The sequence below is a fragment of the Myxocyprinus asiaticus genome, chromosome 1 (genome assembly GCF_019703515.2).
Source record: "Myxocyprinus asiaticus isolate MX2 ecotype Aquarium Trade chromosome 1, UBuf_Myxa_2, whole genome shotgun sequence".
Lineage (NCBI taxonomy): Eukaryota > Metazoa > Chordata > Actinopteri > Cypriniformes > Catostomidae > Myxocyprinus > Myxocyprinus asiaticus.
In genome coordinates this window covers 38,337,540-38,355,722 of record NC_059344.1, presented here as the reverse complement: position 1 = coordinate 38,355,722, position 18,183 = coordinate 38,337,540, and the positions used below count along the sequence as shown (strand labels likewise).

General features: G+C 37.0%; 2 protein-coding genes across 7 annotated transcripts in view; both read right to left on the bottom strand.

Annotated features, from left to right (window-relative positions):
- The window catches only part of LOC127430350 (TBC1 domain family member 14-like), a 31,823-nt gene extending 15,495 nt beyond the window's left edge, over nucleotides 1-16,328 (bottom strand). Inside the window, exons 1-3 of one of the 3 annotated variants that reach the window (XM_051680114.1) lie at nucleotides 16,203-16,328; nucleotides 8,103-8,817; nucleotides 7,000-7,120 (exon numbers count right to left, since the gene is read on the bottom strand). In XM_051680114.1, coding sequence (XP_051536074.1) covers nucleotides 7,000-7,120; nucleotides 8,103-8,817; nucleotides 16,203-16,260 — 894 coding nt within the window. In that variant the 5' untranslated portion in view covers nucleotides 16,261-16,328. Of the gene's footprint in view, nucleotides 1-4,149; nucleotides 4,459-6,999; nucleotides 7,121-8,102; nucleotides 8,818-16,202 lie in introns of those variants that run through there. The other 2 variants (XM_051680200.1, XM_051680279.1) reach the window with 2 other exon arrangements.
- The window catches only part of LOC127430125 (uncharacterized protein KIAA0232-like), a 32,562-nt gene continuing 30,602 nt past the window's right edge, over nucleotides 16,224-18,183 (bottom strand). For all 4 annotated transcript variants that reach the window (XM_051679933.1, XM_051679756.1, XM_051679839.1 and 1 more), the window contains one exon: nucleotides 16,224-16,325. In XM_051679933.1, coding sequence (XP_051535893.1) covers nucleotides 16,300-16,325 — 26 coding nt within the window. In that variant the 3' untranslated portion in view covers nucleotides 16,224-16,299. The remainder of the gene's footprint in view (nucleotides 16,326-18,183) is intronic.

Below are 18,183 nucleotides of genomic sequence, written 5' to 3'. Positions count from 1 at the left end.
TTCTCAGGGAGGTGCAGTGGAGAGGGATTTTTGATTTTAAATTTTTAATTTGATGTGTATGTGCACTCTTGTTTTTTTGAAAGTAAATATTTTTTAGTTTGTTTCAAATTCTTTCCATTATAATTGTAAGAGACCACTGTAATGCATGTTTGTGTTAGGTGGGTTCGGGGGGAGGGGTTTAATTTATATAACTGTGTTTATTGGTTTTTGTGGATGGAATCAAAAAAAATGTTAATAAAAAAAAAGTGGAATTTTCCCCCATTCATCCATTATTCAGGTCTTCAGCTGCACAATTGTATGGGGTCTTGCAGATCTTGCAGGGGTGTTCGTTGCCGTATTGTGCACTTCATAATGCACCACACATTCTCAGTTGGAGATGGTCAGGACTGCAGGCAGGCCAATCTAGCACCCGCACTCTGCTTATTCGGCCAGTATGTGGTTTGATGTTGTCCTGCTGAAAATGCCGGGACATCCCTGAAAAGACGGAGCTGGATGGCAGTATATGCTTCTCCAAATATTGTACATATCTGTCTGCATTAATGGTGCCCTCACTGATGTGCGTGTTACCCATACCATGGGCACTGACACACCCCTGGCCCATACAGACACTGGCTTTTGGACCTGATGCTGATAACAGCTTGGATGGTCCTTTTCCTCTTTGGCCCGGAGAACACGACAGTTGCGTTTTTAAAAAAATATTTGAAATGTGGACTCATCGGACCAAAAAATACGGTTCCACTGTTCTACTTTCCATCTGAGACCGAGCCCAGAGAAGTCAGCAGTGCTTCTGGACAGTATTGATGTAAGGCTTCTGCTTTGCATAGTAAAGTCTTAACTTGCATCTGTGGATGCAACGCGAATGGTGTTGACTAACAAAAGGTTTACTAAAGTTATCCCAGGCCCATGATCATGACATCCATTACAGATGAATTATGTTTTTTTAAGACAGTGATGTCTGAGGGATCAGAGATCACGCGCATTCAGAAATGGTTTTCGTCTTGCCCTTTACACACCGAGATTTGACCAGATTTCTTCAATATTTTAACTATATTGTGCACTGTAGAGGGTGAAATGCCCAAAATCCTCCCAATTTGTCTTTGGGGAACATTGTTCTCAAAGTGCTGGATTATTTGCTGAAGCATCTGTTTCTCAAACATAATAAACAAAAAATTTCAAGGATCATTTAAGTATTCTGCCTATACTTTTGAAGCAGTGTGTATGTAATGGTTTGTGTATTGGACCTGTTTATTTTCATTATAGTATGTGCCTTACTGAATGTGATCAAATGTTTTTTTCTGTGGTAATCAAAATTATGCCACAAATGCTGTCTATATAGTTTAACTTGTATTAAAACGTAAAACATTCCATGTCAGAATAAATATCTATGAATTTATGTCGTCTCATAGCAAGTCAAGTCATTTTAGGAAATCATGCATAAAAAAATAAAACTATAATATCTATAATGTCTTACAGTTATCACTGTGTGATTAATTATGATTGTAAAATGTGTACAGAAATTAAATAAATAATAACTGTATTTAGAACCCCAGTGAGCAAGCCAAAGGCGACTGTGGCAAAGAACACAAAACTCCACAAGATGTTGGTTAGTGGAGAAAAATAAACTTGGGAGAAAGCATTTATGCAACCAGTTTGAATATTTTGTCCATCATAACATTATTGTTCTTACAAACTCTAGTCTGCTGTCAAACGCAACTCCTCACATGCCCATAAAGTGATGCTTCATCATCACACTTGTAGTAAAAACATTCAGTCAGTGAATCAGATAATAAATACATTGCAAAGAGGGTTGCAAATATCAGAAATATCCACAGTAGCTAATGTTAATGAATTAACAGAATACCACAGGTGTATTGTTTTACTCACAGACTAAAAGCTGTTTATTTGTGCACAGCATAGAGTTACAGATGTTATGAACAGATGTGGCTTACTTGTCGCGTTTCTCTCATGAAACGAACCGAATATGAGAAACTGTTACACATGACTACTAAAAGCAAAATCTCCCATTTAAAACAAGTCCCAAAACACTGTGATAGGATCTGTAGATTCTGTGGTACTGTAATCATCATGGAGCGCGTTTGACACCTGAACTGCTGAAAGGAAGTCTGGCGGCTGCTCCCGGGTCCAAGTGCCTGCAGTATTCAACCTCTGTCAGTGCGACTTATCCACCTTTCTCACAGGCAGTGAAATTACCCATTATGCTTAGCGCGTTCTTCCAATGCGGATGCAACAGACTTCCGCTTCACTATTTATTCCCATTACAAAGCACTATAATATCACTAACAACAGTCAAAAACAGGAGAACAGTCTGTGCTTAATTAACGTAAATCACTTTCTCACTAATGTCTGCGTATGGACATTTGGTTTCGACAGCAATCCTGAATAGATGAGAACACAAATCACACATACATTTGTATGATAAAGTTACTGGACTAGCGCTCTCTGCATGCACCCTGTATGAGTGTGTGTGAAAGAGAGAGAGAGAGCCTTACAGCACGCAGCGAGAGAGAGAGAGAGAGAGAAAAAAAAAAATCCACGAATATGATGTGCTAGATTTCATTGTGTTTCTTGTTGTGCACTTGAATATGAAAACATAGAAAATATTAATCTAGAAATCCGACCGGATGCTTTATTAAGATTCGAAAAAGAGGACATGTCCATGAAAAGAGGGTGTATGTTCATCATAGGTTCCATTTAAAAATCTTCAGATTTATGGCATTATTTCTGCATTAACATGTGCCTCTCTCACGCACTCTGCCGACAACAACTCTGTCTCTACCTCATTCACATACACTCACAGCGTGACATGAGATATGAACCTTGTAAAGATTTAAAAAATAGGCAAGTGACAGAGAATTAGTTTAATGCAACCTCTGATTAATTAAATCTGGTTTGACTCTAAATGTTTCAGCATGGGCAGCTTTTGTGGGGGCTTATTGTTGCGACATTCATTTTACAGTAGTTTTTAAGCCACCTGTAGTTGTTATAACATCCTATAATAGTGCATATTCATCCAGAGTCTCCGCTGCTCGCAATCACCAGTAACATTAGTCTAGCTGATAACAACAACTAAGCGCAAGTGTGGAGCATCCGAGAGGAAGTCTCTCGCCGTAATGGCGCCACCCTTGGAGAAGTCAGGAAAAAGGTGGATACAGAGATGCAAATTGTGGGGGTTTTTTTTCCCCTCTCAACAACACGATTTTGACCCGGTGCGACTTAGTCAAGTGTGACTTTATTTCCTGAAAATACGGTAAATACATAAATAAAAACAATTATTTGCCGTGGCGTTGCAAGAACAAATCAACAGGAAATCTTTTCTAATTGGAAAAGATGCAAATTTGTTGGTTTTCATTACACAATTAGCGCTCGTCACCTGTGACCTTATTATACAGCATACCTATGTGACTTGTATTTTTTCCATAGCCAAATTTCAAACATTACGAGTAAACATGCTACTAAGACAGAAAACATGGACAAGTTCTTGAAAAGGAAAACTAATCGACGATGGTTATGTGGGATAGTGGTGTGCGTGGAATTTTTTAATCTTAAAAAGTGTGCCGTGGCAGAAAAAAGGTTGGGAAACACAGCTCTACATCAGTCCTGCAAAACACTGATCCTTAAGTAATAAGTCATAGCTGTATATCCAAACAAAATAAAAGGTAGATGATTACATTTTGTTTTACTTATGTATCTAGAATGCACATGCATTACCTCACTGAGCTGAGTGAATATAAATATTTAATTTGCCCCAACACTGCCCTCTGTAAGAGATAAAGCACAAAATGACCCATATTTCATCAATAAGCCCAATGTACAAAATACTAATGAAGTGACTCAACTGATTTAAAGAGTGAAAGAATGGCAAGCCAATCACTGACCAACAAAGGTAAGGGACGACAATGTAATTTGCCAACACACACAAATGTGCTCACACATAAAACACAGCAAGTACACTCGATAAGATGGAACACTGAACAGAGTCATAGCCTCTCCACGTCATTTCCTTTTCGCAAATTCTCTAATGTTCCCCTCTTTCTTCTCATCATCACCCTTTACTATCACATTTTCTTATTTATCTAACAGAGGTGAGGAAATATAGAGTAAAAACCATTTAAAAACACATGAACTCACCATGAACACTGCAGTGCTGTTGAGACATTCAGAATCCAGTGTTTCAGACACCACAATCGATCATAGTTGCATCCCTACAACCATAAGCCTAAGTGCCTTATAGACAGAAATACAAGGCACAGCAGCAGATGAAGACCACAAAGATTATGGTCCAAGGTTGAGACACACCCCGAGTAACAGTAGCATGAACTATTGTGCTCCTTCTCTGATGCTCTCCTCTCAGCTGTTATTGCTCTCTCACTCCCAATAAATTACTTGACATTTTTTCTCCTTGTTTTCTTTTGCTTCCTCCCTGCACGCAAACAAGCACTGAACCAGGAGGCCCTACATCAGATGCAGAGGATCAGATCTTTTCCTTTGCTCCTGCTGTGTCCATTTGTGTGTGCACACTAATGTTATTCATCATCATAGTGCTGAGAGATGTTCCTTGATTTCCAGCCAGCCATATTAATCAATTCCAGATATAAGGAGTGCAAGGCTGCAAGCAATGGTCTCATGTGATCAGTGCACTCTGTGCTAAGCTGTGTATGTCTGAGAAATGTACAAAGAAGAGAAGTAATGAAAAGGGCTGTTTGGCTTGTGCCGTCAGGCATTAACAGTTCTCATGAGCTTCCATGGACTAAAATGAAATACAATAAAACACATCCTAAACACACTGCCAGACAACTCCACAAATATTTGCTGCAATTAAAATTGTGCAATAATGACAGTAGATAGAATATTCCAATGTTTAAAGTCAAAAGCAATGACAAAATTAGCCTACATGATATTTCTTTATTATAAAGTTCACTTTAATGCATCTCTTTCCTATGAGCCACTGCTACAAAATAAAGAGCCACTGAGTGTAAAAAAAAAAAATAACTCTAAACCTGTCACCCAATCCCTGAATCTTCCATTACAGCTGAGGAGAACAAAAAGAAAGATAAATGCAGCAGCTGGATGTTGGTGAAATCTATATGGACACAGGGAGGCTGAACCAGTGGAGTTCAAATTACCTAAAGCACCTTATTGGCCTGTTGTCACGCTGTAAACAGCAAACAATTCCCCATTCACAGCAATTTTGGAACAACACTGGAACATCTAAATGTAAAGCCGTTTGATCGATTTGTTAATTCATCAGGGTAGTGTTTGGGAACAGGTATTGTCATTGTTATGGTATAGCAGTTTTATTGGCTCAGAATTTCATTTCACCTTTAATTTTCATTAACTTTCACCTTAATAAAATGGTCGCCACAATTTAAGCCTTTAATAAAGCCATTTAGGTTGTAGTCCAAAAACCCGGAAGAGAATTTGCCATGGGTTCCCCTCTGGATTTTCTTTTTAGGTTTTTGTAATGGCAGTTTTGGATTTATGTAAAATGTCTGCTCTCATATCTGTTTAATTTCTTAAAATAAAAAATGTTATACCCGAGACCGAAATGAGACCTGATATGCATCAATGTAACATTTTAAAGCCAAAAGATTCTGACATGTGGATCAATAACTTTATCAATATATCAAGATGTTCAGCAAGATGGATGTGACTGTATGGGGAATTTATTTATTTATTTTGATTGAAATGGTTTTGATTTGAAGAGACTGTTTCATAACATGACCAATAATGAACACTTCCTCAGTTATGGCAGGCAGTGTGAACAATTTTTCTGACTGGATTTCACATAGTAAGTGTAAGTATAATATTCATAAATCTCCCTCTGATGCGTGACAGTATTGCCTTTTGCAGCACTTTATAAATGGACTGTTAAATGTATTATCACTAGTACACTACAAATAAATCCATCAGGAAATTATTATATACTTTCCTCTCATTACTCAATTTTTAATTCCAGATTTAATGGCCCATTCTTCTATTTTCCTCAGTAAAGTGGCAATGTCACATAATCCAAAGGAAAACCTGACAGTTAATAATTGCTTCATAGGCTTCCCATTTCACCTGAAAGTGGTGTTTTCTGGTTAATATTTAACTACAAGGTTGTATAAGGCATGGGAGGAAAGTGCTACTCTGCACATTTTTAATGCAAGTAATGTCATCTGAAAGGACAATATGACATAAAATACTTGAAACTGAACTACAGTGATGGAGCATTTCATTTCTTAGGTTCTGAAAGATTACATGTTTAGCACAAGCTAGTGTTGGGAGCCCTAACAGTGTTTTGTAAACCGGCAGGAGGAATACACAATGTGACAATGTGTTGTCAATGGGAGGAAAAGAAGAAAATGAAACTGTGATTTGTTCCTCAGTATGTCTTTTTAAAATACTGTATGAACCACAGTTTATCTTGCTAATACTGATAAAGGATTACACTTTAAAGGCAAGGTATACATCTTGAACTAAATCCTGTTCTCTACAGTGTGCAAGGCCACAACGTCATTCACTTGCTGTGAAATCTTTATTGAAATAACGAAGGGCAACCAGGAGGATATTCATACAGAGAATGCAGGTAAATAACTTAATAATACAAGAGTTAGAAATAGCCTAAATCATGCTTGTTTTCCTATTCCAGTTTAATCATGATCTTAATAACAGTACATCATACAACCTGCTAGGGATAGGGACACTAGGCATAACTCAATCGCTGTCCTTGCTAAAAAAGAACTAACATTCCATTTATGTGGCATTCAAATGTGTAGGACACTAAACCAAAGGTACATTATACAAATGAAATTGAAAAATGATTGGCATTATCATAATTATAATGAAGTCAAACTTTGCCAAAAGATCAGAACAACCCTAAAGAAAATAGGACTGAACTGAATTGAAATTTGGCTCAACCTCTCAACTTGCAAACCACTCAAAATACACTAGTATTTCACACTTTGGCCTCCTTTAAGGCCTTGTGTGTAAATTTACCTTTTGTATTTTCCTGGGGTTTTTGGTTGAAACTTCTTTAGGTGGAACTTTACCAAACAGCTTCCATCCAGGCTCTCTCTGACCTTCAGGTGCACCAGTGTCATTTTTTCTCCTTAGACTCCTTAGATAAATAGAAATTATATATATATATATATAAGAATGGAGTCAACAAAGGGCTACTTGTGTTGAAATAAATAAACCACCCGATTTTTTATGGTTCCACTTTTTAAGCAATGAGTGCAACTTCAAAAATACAATGAACTGAGACGTGCAAAGACTTCCAAAGTTAGCCAAGAGCAATTGATAGTATCCAGAACTCGGAGGAAACACAGAGTAAAATGACTGTAGCATATGATAGAAGTACCCACAAACGATGCACACATGTAAAATAAAAAAGCAATCCTGAAAAAAAAGGAATGGAAATGGTGTTAAAAATGCCAGAATTTAGAAAAAAGACAAGCTATTTTTGAGTAATGATGTAACTTGGTATACACCGATACAAAATATTTGTGCTGATACTGATATCTGCTATAACACTTTGGTGGTTCTGCTTTTTATGCTACCTTGTTTAAAAATCACTGAAAATTAAATTACACAACTTTATTCTTTATACTTTATTCGATATTCTTTTATACTTTATTCAACTTTACACCTTTATTCTCTCTACATGTCTTTCATATTTCAGAGTAACTGGTATCAGTAATAAACAAAAAAGCAAATTATTGACTGACTCGCATTAACATTCTTAACTCACATTGACGGAATTCTGAATAGTCTCTTGTTAGGCTCACATTCAATTAGAACGATTTCTAAAAAAAATGTTCTTAACTCGAATGAACTGAATTCTAAATGATGAAGCTTGTCCCAATTTATGTGAAGCAGTCTCTGCTTTAGCTTTAACAATTTCGTCATATTCCTTGCTGTGTCAATCTTTAAGGTGAGTAATCAAATTACTTGAAATTCTAGCAGTGCATTACTTGAAAGGCATTTAGAAACATGAAACATGGCAAATTTACACAATCATAAGCAAACCATACAATTGAACAAATCAGTGGTTTCCTGGTGTGACTTTAAATACATTATGCATGCAAATGCTACAATACCTGTAGAAGAAGCTGGCAAGTGGTCCCAGTCTTTTCGGCCTAGCCTCATGTGGTGTTGACAGCCCCACAGGTTGCCATTGTGGGCTGCTCAGCTTGCCGTGTAGGTCGGTGGGGGGTGACAGCGAAATGTCTGAACGGTGCAGGACATCTTCATTCTCAAATGTAACAACGGCGCTGGACTCTGATGTAATCATGAAGTCTAGGAAGTCCTCATTACTGACTGACAATGTGGCAGAAAACTCAGTACTTAAACTGGACACGCTGCTGACTGAAATATCATCACTGCGGTTCAAAGTGCCCTTGCCTGCCCCACTGTAGAGCCTGCTTGCACCATAGAGACGCACTGAGTCAAAGTCACAACAGGGGAAGGTGGAAGACTTAAGTAAGGAGCTATCTGAGACATCCAAGTATAGTGTTGCAGGATTATCATCTTGTGGATGTGGAACCACCAGCTCAGCAGTCATGTCTCGAGCATGTATATGCTCTGGAGGGTGGATCTCAAGGGTGGGGATACCAGAGTCCTGAGAGGCCAAGCTACTGCAATCATCATCACATGAGCCATTAAAGGAAGTGAATGACTTGTAGCTAAGGGAGACCTGTTGTGGCTGAGTGTCTGAGTTCATGTGATGGTTGAGATGGTTTTGAATGAGAGGCCTGGGGGCAATCTGCAAACACTGGTTGAATGAGGAGTGATTGAATGAAGAAACTTGTGAATCTAGAAAGGTATATTACAAATTTAGATTAGTCCTGATGAGGGAAAAAGCTAAAATCTGTGAGCATTCAGTCATATGTGTAAAAACTGATTTCCTCCTGATATTTAATTATGTTTTACATAATAGTTTTAGGGCTCTGAATATAATGCAATAGTTGATTATTTCCCTTGATATTGTAATCAAGAATTTGTATCACTGATAATCATTAATAATCTCTAATTATTAATTTTGATAACTAGAATTCTAATTTTGTGAGGGACTGCATGATGGCATTAAAACATGAGAATCGTTTTTCTTAATTACTAATTTTGCTGTTTTACACCATTACAGGTGCTGTCAGAGATTTTTATTTTTATTTTTTATGAAATGACACGCAGAAAACGCCTGTTACCTAGGCTGGGTAAACAGCAGCGAAAACAATGTCCACGGATTGTTTGTTTAGCTAATCAGACGACTTTCTGCCTGTCAATCATTGTACACGTTCACAAGGCAGCCCATGTATGCTCGTATTGTGCCGGTACGGTGTCCTGCTCCACTGAAATGCTCAGGGTCAGACGGTGAAATACTCAGGAGGACCCATCGACCTCCATCTGCTCCAACACAAAGGTCTCTAGTGTGTCTGTGTGTGTCTTTAGAGTGCTGGCATTTGGAAAGAGGGGATGTGGCTAATTCAAGGGCTGGTCTTGTGGAAGTTCCAGAACAGCTAAAATCACTTACAGCACCTTTATAACAAGACAATGCCTAAACAATTGCCTTAATTCTTGTATACATTTTGACAGGCCAAACAGCATTGTGCATTTTTGCAATACATACCATTTCCTCTGCTTATTACTTTTAGGAGTCATTGTACACAGTATCTCTCAGGGTCACTTTAGAATAGGGATGCACCAATACCACTTTTTCTCTTCCGATCAGATTCCAATATCAGAAATCTCAGTATCAGCCGATACCTATCCCAAGCTGATACCAGTGTTGTTTTTTTGCATAATCAGTTTAGAATATCTTTACATTATTGTGTGGAACTAATTGGGAGTACTCTTTAAAATGTAAAGAAACACAAACCTCTAACTACACATTATTTCAATATAAATGTATAGCTTATTAAGAAACACTTTATTATTAACTAGTATACTGGATAATGTAGCAACAAAATTAACAGTAATTCAAGTCTTCAGTAGAAAAGAAACCAGTGTATTTTTCTGTTTTGTTTTTTTTTAATATTTCAACTTCATCTGGACTTTAAAGGATTCAGATCTCTTTTTTGTTCAATTTAGTTGTAAGACATCAGTCCACTTTTCACAGTTATTTTTTGGAACCCATTAAACTTAAATATTGTTATAAATTGTAAACAAATACTAATGACAATAATAATAATAATAATAATAATTGTTATTAATATTATTACTGACTTTTAATTTTAAATTTAAATAATATATTTAAATCGTGCACTTTTTAAACCCTCACGCTTTTATTTTGACATACTAAACTCTCCAGGAAGTCCTGTATGTGTCTGTTTGTATGCAAGTTCACAGTAGTTTAATTCGCTTCTTATTCAAATTCTGGTCAAATGAACCTCCGGTGCCGTTCTAAAGGCATATAAGTGAACCGAACTATTGAGCATCTACATCCGAGATGTTGTTCGTGAGTAGCGCTCAAATATTGTACACTGCGAGAAAGGCTAAAAATAGCCGTAAGTGAATCACCCAGGGTTGCCTGTGCTTATGTGTGTCAACAGAGCAGTACCACTCACTAACGTGCTAGCACTGCGCATGCATACTATATTACTATAAAATATAAAATTTACTTATTAAACACAGCCTATTGTGATTCACAGAGCTATCGCATTTGTTCAAGTGGCTTTGAATAAAATGCAAAAGTCATATGAACTGCTTTAATGGTGTTTTTATGGTTCTTTTATGTCATTTTTGGAGCTTGACAGTAACAAACATGACTAACACACCGTATCGGATTTGGATCGGGCTTGTCAGACCGATCCCCGATCCATTTAAAAACGTCAGTATCGGAACCGATACCAATCCTGGTATCGGATCGGCGTGTCCCTACTTAAGAAAGAAATAATTCAATTGCATCCAAGCAACTATCATCATGAAAAATGTATGTGTATCCCTTTAGACATCACACCCTTGATCACCTTCACTATATTCCCTGCATTAATGTTCCAGGTAAACATCTCCAATAGATTCTGTATTGATTACATCCTACTTGGTGATTGATAAAACTCAATGTGTGTGGCTGCATAAACACCTCTCTGACTCTGCCATCACTACAACAATAGCACATTCTCAAACTTGCTTTAGTTATCACACCCACGTCATCCTATACTGTTGGTCAGCTTTTCTTTACTCACAGAGGGACATGAAAAATCAAGTGTCGAGGAGTAGAGGAAGTAACCTGAAACCTTACACAAAATGCGACCCAAAGACCTGAGAAAACATTAAGTCAAACACTCCCTCCAGTTCAAGTATGAGATCCGAGTCCTGATATGATAACATAGTGGACAATATCTCCCACCAATATTAGACAAAATAGCTCTTTGATTTCCTAATGGGGATAGAGTGATTGGGCACAGCACAATAGATTTAGATGGTCTGCAACATTAAAGACAAAGTGGAAAAATATATCAAATCAACGTTAGCTCACTATGACAAGCAAGATGTTCATGTTGTGCCCGATAAAGATGCAAAGCACATAATGGGAGAGGCAGCAACCAATACGAGCTCTATAGGTTCTTCTTCCCCTATATGTTTAAATAAATTCACACAGTATGTTCACCTGCTGCAAATGAAACTAATATATATATATATATATATATATATATATATATATATATATATATATATATATATTACACAAGCAAATCCTTGCTTACGGAGAGAACACTAATCAACAATGCCATGAAATTTTCTATTGAAAAAGTGCAATCAGTTGCTGGTGCATTTGACAAGTCAGTAATACTTTAATACTGCAACTAAGCATTCCTTTAAACAATAACAGCACTTTCACAATTTCAAAGGTGACCCTGCCCATACATACCTTCTATATTTAGAAGAAAGAAATATAAATGAGATTAAAATTCAGTAATCTCTCAGGGTCAGGGTGCAGTCCCAATTCTAGTTATAGTTTTGGTCTTAGTGCAGCCCACATCAGGGGCATGATGTAGTTTGTGCAGGGATGGGCAGATTACTGGGCTGAATACTAAATCCTCTATCTAAAATGTATTCAGTAAAGTATTGTGAATACATCAAATAAAAAGTAATGTATTCAGAATACTTTTAGAATACATATTCATAAAGGCAAGGCACAATTGGTGGAATTAGGTGTGATATGTCATTATTATCTTATCTGAAGTGCTACATCTCCACTTTTAACAAAACTGAGTGTATCTGAATAGACCTTTTTCACACTCCAGGTCTTGGAACGCAGAAGTAAACAACTGCAGGGTAAACTTCGACAGCGGTGAATGGGAGATCACAGCAAATATTATTTTCACTTACACATTTGCTCCAAGACCAAAAGAACACTTATGTTTGAATGACTTTCCAGAAGAGGAAAAAAAAAATAGTGATGGATTAAGACGGTCACTCTCTCAGCAGCTGTAATAGAAAATCCCCTGCAGCTGTGGAATTTAGCTTTTTTTAAACTTACTACAGGGTAATATAACAAAGCATAATGTTATAAATTTACCCTCAATATTTAAATGTGTAATATAAAAATTTTTTGTGAGATTTCCACTGATAACTAAGGTGGAAATGTGTCATCACTGTCTGTGAAAAAGGTCTATAGCTTGTTTTTTTAATTAGATGTAGTTTTTTTTTTTTTTATTGAAGGCAGAAGGCAAACAGAAGGCAGTTTGTGATCAACTACAATATTTTAATATTTCAACAAAATGTTAATGTTCTTCTTAACCCATTATTTGATTGGACTGACAAAGAATAATATATTAGATAAGAAATGCAAAAAAAAAAAAATTTAAGATAATAACTGGATGCCACGTGCAGAAATTAAAATAGTGAGGTCATGTCACAACAATATAGTATATATTAATGAGTTTAACTAGACTTGCTTGCATATTTCCATATTAGGCCTATTTATTAATTTTATTTATCTATTTTATTACCGACACTTATTTTTGGGTGCTTCTGATTTTTTTTTTTTTTACTCATCCTTTGAATCACTTCATATGAGATGTTTTTAAAAAGTGAGATAAATATTAATATGCCTGTGTCATGTTACAATATGTGTCACACTAAACTAGCCTCCGATACATATAAGCCACAAATTTTACAGTATTTATTTACACAAGGTTTTTCTGTAGATATTTGGACTCTGATCCACTTCAAGTCCATTCCCATCTTTCAGTCTTTGCAGTACTTTCTCCAGTATTTTACCTATTCAAAGTATTACTGTCATTAATTTCTCAACTGTTCTTCATTCTGCAAGTTTTTTTATGTGGACGTGACTCACCAAATGCTTATCAAGAGCTGTCTGTATTTACCCCGTCTTTAAATGTATTTACACAGCAACAATTGCGGGAAACAATGTTTAATGCGCACAAATGTTATATTTGTGCGGGAAAAAATTTGCTGGCTGTTTTTGATGCTGGTGCACAGCTGACAGTGCACTGATTGTTAAAGGGGTCATGACATGAGAACTTAAATTTCCCTTGATCTTTTAACATATAACATTGTTCTATAAAAACATACTGTAAGTTTCAGAACTGAAAACTTTTTCCTTTATAGAAAGAGTATTAATTTAAACCAAGCTCCAGAAATGGCTTGTTTGGAATTTGTGGAACTTGTGACATTACAAAGACCAAATACATCTGCATATGACTGCCTTTTCAGCAAGACATCAACACCTATTTTTCACCACTGCACCCTTGGCTCCGCCCACTGGTGGTCAGTCACACAGGTGAAGAGGAGAGAGGGCATGTCATGGGAGATTCATCCAAAGGGGACTTACACAGGACACCTTCATGTGCCTATTCTGGATTTAAATGTTTTCTACATAAACATGCAGGAGACAAACGGCTTTAACCGTTATCATGCATCTCGCACCACTTTTAAAATACGCAATGTCAAGTTATAAATCTAAATAGGAGACCCCTGTTTTTGTACTGTTTTGAAGGTGTCCTGGACCATTTTTGCACCCATCTGTGCCATTTTTAATTTGTTGGTCTTTTGTAAACATGCACTAGATGGACGTCTTTGATCGTTTTGATGGGTTTTCAGCAATGCGCACAGCGTTTTAAGAGCGGTACAAGCGCAACTTTTAAAAGTTGCGTCTCATTCTGCTGCTGCCACTGACTGGGAGAAACACATGCCTTTGTGTGTGTATACAAATACGAAAGGTGTGAGATGTCACTCCTGTGAAGATCAGCGTCTCTGCTTTGGCATGATGAAGCCGGTTGAAGCACCCAACATCACTGTGGATTGTATTACGTTTGAGAATTCAGAACATTTCAGCGTGGACTGCTTGTGAACAAGTCACAATATGATTCAAGCTTTGCAAAGGAACTGTTATAGAAAGATGTGGTAGTTAAAACACCACTGGACCACAAAACTGTAAGTAAACTATTTCATTCATGAATATTTCATGTCATGACTGTTTGATAGTTTATGGTGCTGCTTGAGTGAAGTTTAATATATTCCGATGAAATGAGTTGGATGTGGGTTATGTTGATCCAGAAATTTTGTTTTATAAATATTGTGGTCTTGTGGAGTTTGTTCATTCTCTTTTGATTGTGTTTCAAATATGGCTGTATTCGAGGGGCTGCATGATGTCAGCCAATCATAACAGTGGGTGTTTACACTGAAGTCTTGAAGGGCCAGAGAGCTTGAAACCAAGCATTTCAGACAGAGGGCCAGAGACAGGGTGGAAAACTAAATTGTGACAGTTTTGTTGCAAAAAAAACAACTTTACATTATAAGTGGACCTCTGGGAAGATAATACAATTAACAAAAAAATTTGAATATGTCATGACCCCTTAAGACAAGGTGTGCAGTGTGGTTGCCAGATATTCAACCATATTATTTGCATGTAATCATTAATAATAAGAAGGACAAGGCAAGGATAAATAAGTTAAATTCCCTCACCCCTGCATTCCTGCTTACATAAACTAAATATAAATTATTCCATTCTTTCAATAAAACTGCATTCATATAAGTCCTTGCTCTTAATGGCACCTCAGATTCAAAATCGTACAGTGATATCTAGGGCCATCATCGGGGGTCCTTGAGGGGGACCCAACTAAGGTCCTCTACAGTGAAGCCTTCTCACTGGACCTGGGGGGAAAGAGGGCCCAACAATATAAATTCCTACCAGGCCCCTTGACTATTAGCGGTGACCCTGGTGATACCCTATAGACATAATTTTAATATATCACACCCACAATCCAAATTTAGACCTTATTTTGCCAACAACACCTCCAACTTACGTCAGCTAGTTTCTCTCATTCTACAAGAGATATTTTATACTGAGATAACCACTTCCGCGTTTTTACCACAGGAGAGAGTGTAATGGTCATCTAGCGTGTTACGACAGAAATTCACAGTTTGCAGATCCCATAGAAATGAATGGGAAGAGCCATAAACCGACACCTACCTGTTGTAAAATTATCCGTGTCTTCTCTTACAAAAAAAAAAAAAAAAAAAAAAAAAAAATTTCTATCATTGTAAACTCCACACATAGTTCATTCCAAAAGTATTGTTCAGTGTAAAATATGTTGAAGATTAGCAGACAGGCAGTCAGTTCATTAAGTGATGAGCTGTTTCCTGAAAAAAACAGTTTATTCAACACACTGAAGCATTTCTACCATAGACACCTATTTAAAAAAAAAAAAAAAAAAAAAAAAAAATGGCCTCTGATCTCCTCGCCAGTGCTTTGCCCAAAGAGTGTCTGTGGGACCACCGCATTTTGCTGCTAACCTTGTAGGCTCACCTTGGTAGAAGGGCTCTGGGAGGCTTCATTCATAATGAGTTTGACAGCTAGCTGGAAATGTTCAAGGGACAAAGACGTCACTTCCTTATGCCAACGAATAGTCCTTTAAATGGTCTATATTTTAGCCCTTAGTTTAACCTGCCACTTGTGCTTTTGCCTTATTATAACTGCCACCAGTTGAAGTAATCTGTTCAAACACAGTATGATAGTTCCCACTAGTAAGTATTTGCCAACAACATAAATGTAAATGTAATAATACTAATACTAAATCGTACTGCTATTTTGTTACTATTGTTGTCGTTGGTATTTCAACATGAAAGACCACAAATAGACAGTTTGACCTGTATTTTAATCTTCATATAGTCTAAATGATCATAATGAGGTGAAGCAGAACCTGTTGCATGTCTGCTTGCTCTATTCAACTTACCATCTTTGTTGTGATAGTTTGTGTTGCTGCCATTGGACGTGCGTTGTGCTCCTGCCATAATCCTACTGCAGGTAAAGTGATGTGTGCGCGTGGGCCATCACCTCTTCATCATCACTGCCGATCCTTCAATACACAAAACATCACACACCAGTCAAAGCCATCACTATTATATCAACCTATACGGCGATGACAACACTTCTGCATTACTTTTATCATCTGTGCTATAAACTTATCTAATGATCAACAACTTTTCGCCTTGCTGGTGCGCTTCACCCACTCTTTAGGAGAGACCCACTACATTTAGGAAAGACCTTCTCCAACTGTTGCGCTACATTACGGTAAGTGACTGTAATAAGGGCTCAAAATATATCGGAACTTTTGCAGACGGTTAATGCTAATAGTTGAAAAGTATCTTACCTGCTCTGATGCTGCCAGCGCCATTTTAAAACATCCTCAACCGATATAAACGTGCCAGGAAAACATACGCGTCGATGAATTCACCTGCCTTGAGACCGCGCGCAGTGCTCATCTTTCTTTATATAACGTGAAAAACTGTTGGTATTTCCACCAGTAGCGTTCAGGTGGCGTTTTATTCGCCTAAAACGTTGTCATGTAAAGAGAGGAAGAGCAGCAGAGCTGTTTGAAAGTGTTTGGACATACTGCCGACAGTCAGTAAATCAGGAAGTGACCTCCAGTGCCCTGTAGACATTGTAGACGCGACGCGACGCGACGAAACGCCCACACGTGCGCGGTCCGCTGCACAGGTGTTAAGTTACGGACTCTTTGATCTCACAGCTCGCGTGCGGGTTTTTGGACTCGCGCGTCGCGTGTAGACACAATGTGCAGGTGAATACGATCAGGAAGTTTGGTAATGCGTTGATACGGTTTATTGCTCATTTTTAAAATAGCTTTTAGTGATAAAAGTATTCCAGCTGTAGGCGGTATTTTATCAGTAACCAATAGGCAGGCTGTTGTCATAGTAACTAATGCAAACCCCAAACTTGTACCAGGATGTTTAAAGTGAAATTCACTCATTCCTTACAGCAGCTTTACCAGGAAAATCACGTATTTCATCAAATATAATGTCTAGATATGTAACACAAAGCCAGATACAGTTTAAAGGTAGGGATAGTTCACCCAAAAATGAAATTGAAGAAATATGACTTTCTTCTGTGGAACACAAATTTATTATGTGATAATAAATGGCTTCATATGATCACTATCCTTAAATAAGAGTTTTTTTTTTTTTCTCTTTTGCATGATCAGTCATATTTTCAAAATCAATGCCAAAATTTCACAATTTCTGCCATATGCAAACTTTTGAGCACAACTGTATATATATATATATATATATATATATATATATATATATATATATATATACATATACACAGAGAGAGAGAGAGAGAGAGAGAGAGAGAATGTCTTTGAAAATGTAACTATAGTATTTGTTCTAATGTTATAAACACTTAAGTGTTTGTATAGTGTTGAACTAATTTTAATTATTCCTTGTTTTAGAAAATCATTAAAGGCCAGATTTCCATTTCCAGATTAAACACTGCACTGTGTCTGATTTTATTATATCCAGGTTGAGTAAGGGTCAATGCTTAGTCTATAACTAAAAAATAAAAAATAAAAAAACTAGACCAGCATTTTTAACTGTGATCTATTCAACATATTATACCAATCATTTCAAAATAGCTCTCTCCTGCTATTGCAAAGAAACAGAGAAATTACAAACTTTTTTTAATCTTTATTAAATGTTTAGAAACTTCACAATGAAACAAAATGTACGGAGATGTACATGGCATTAGAACAATGCAACCAATTTTGTGTCTGTGCTGGGGTTTGATGACTTTAATCAGGTATTCAGAGGAAAGATACAGGGTTGGGCTTCAGTTAGGAAGCTGTTACGGAGAGGAAATGGAGAGACAATTCAGCACTAAAATCTTTACGACAATGCAATCGAAACTTAAACCTG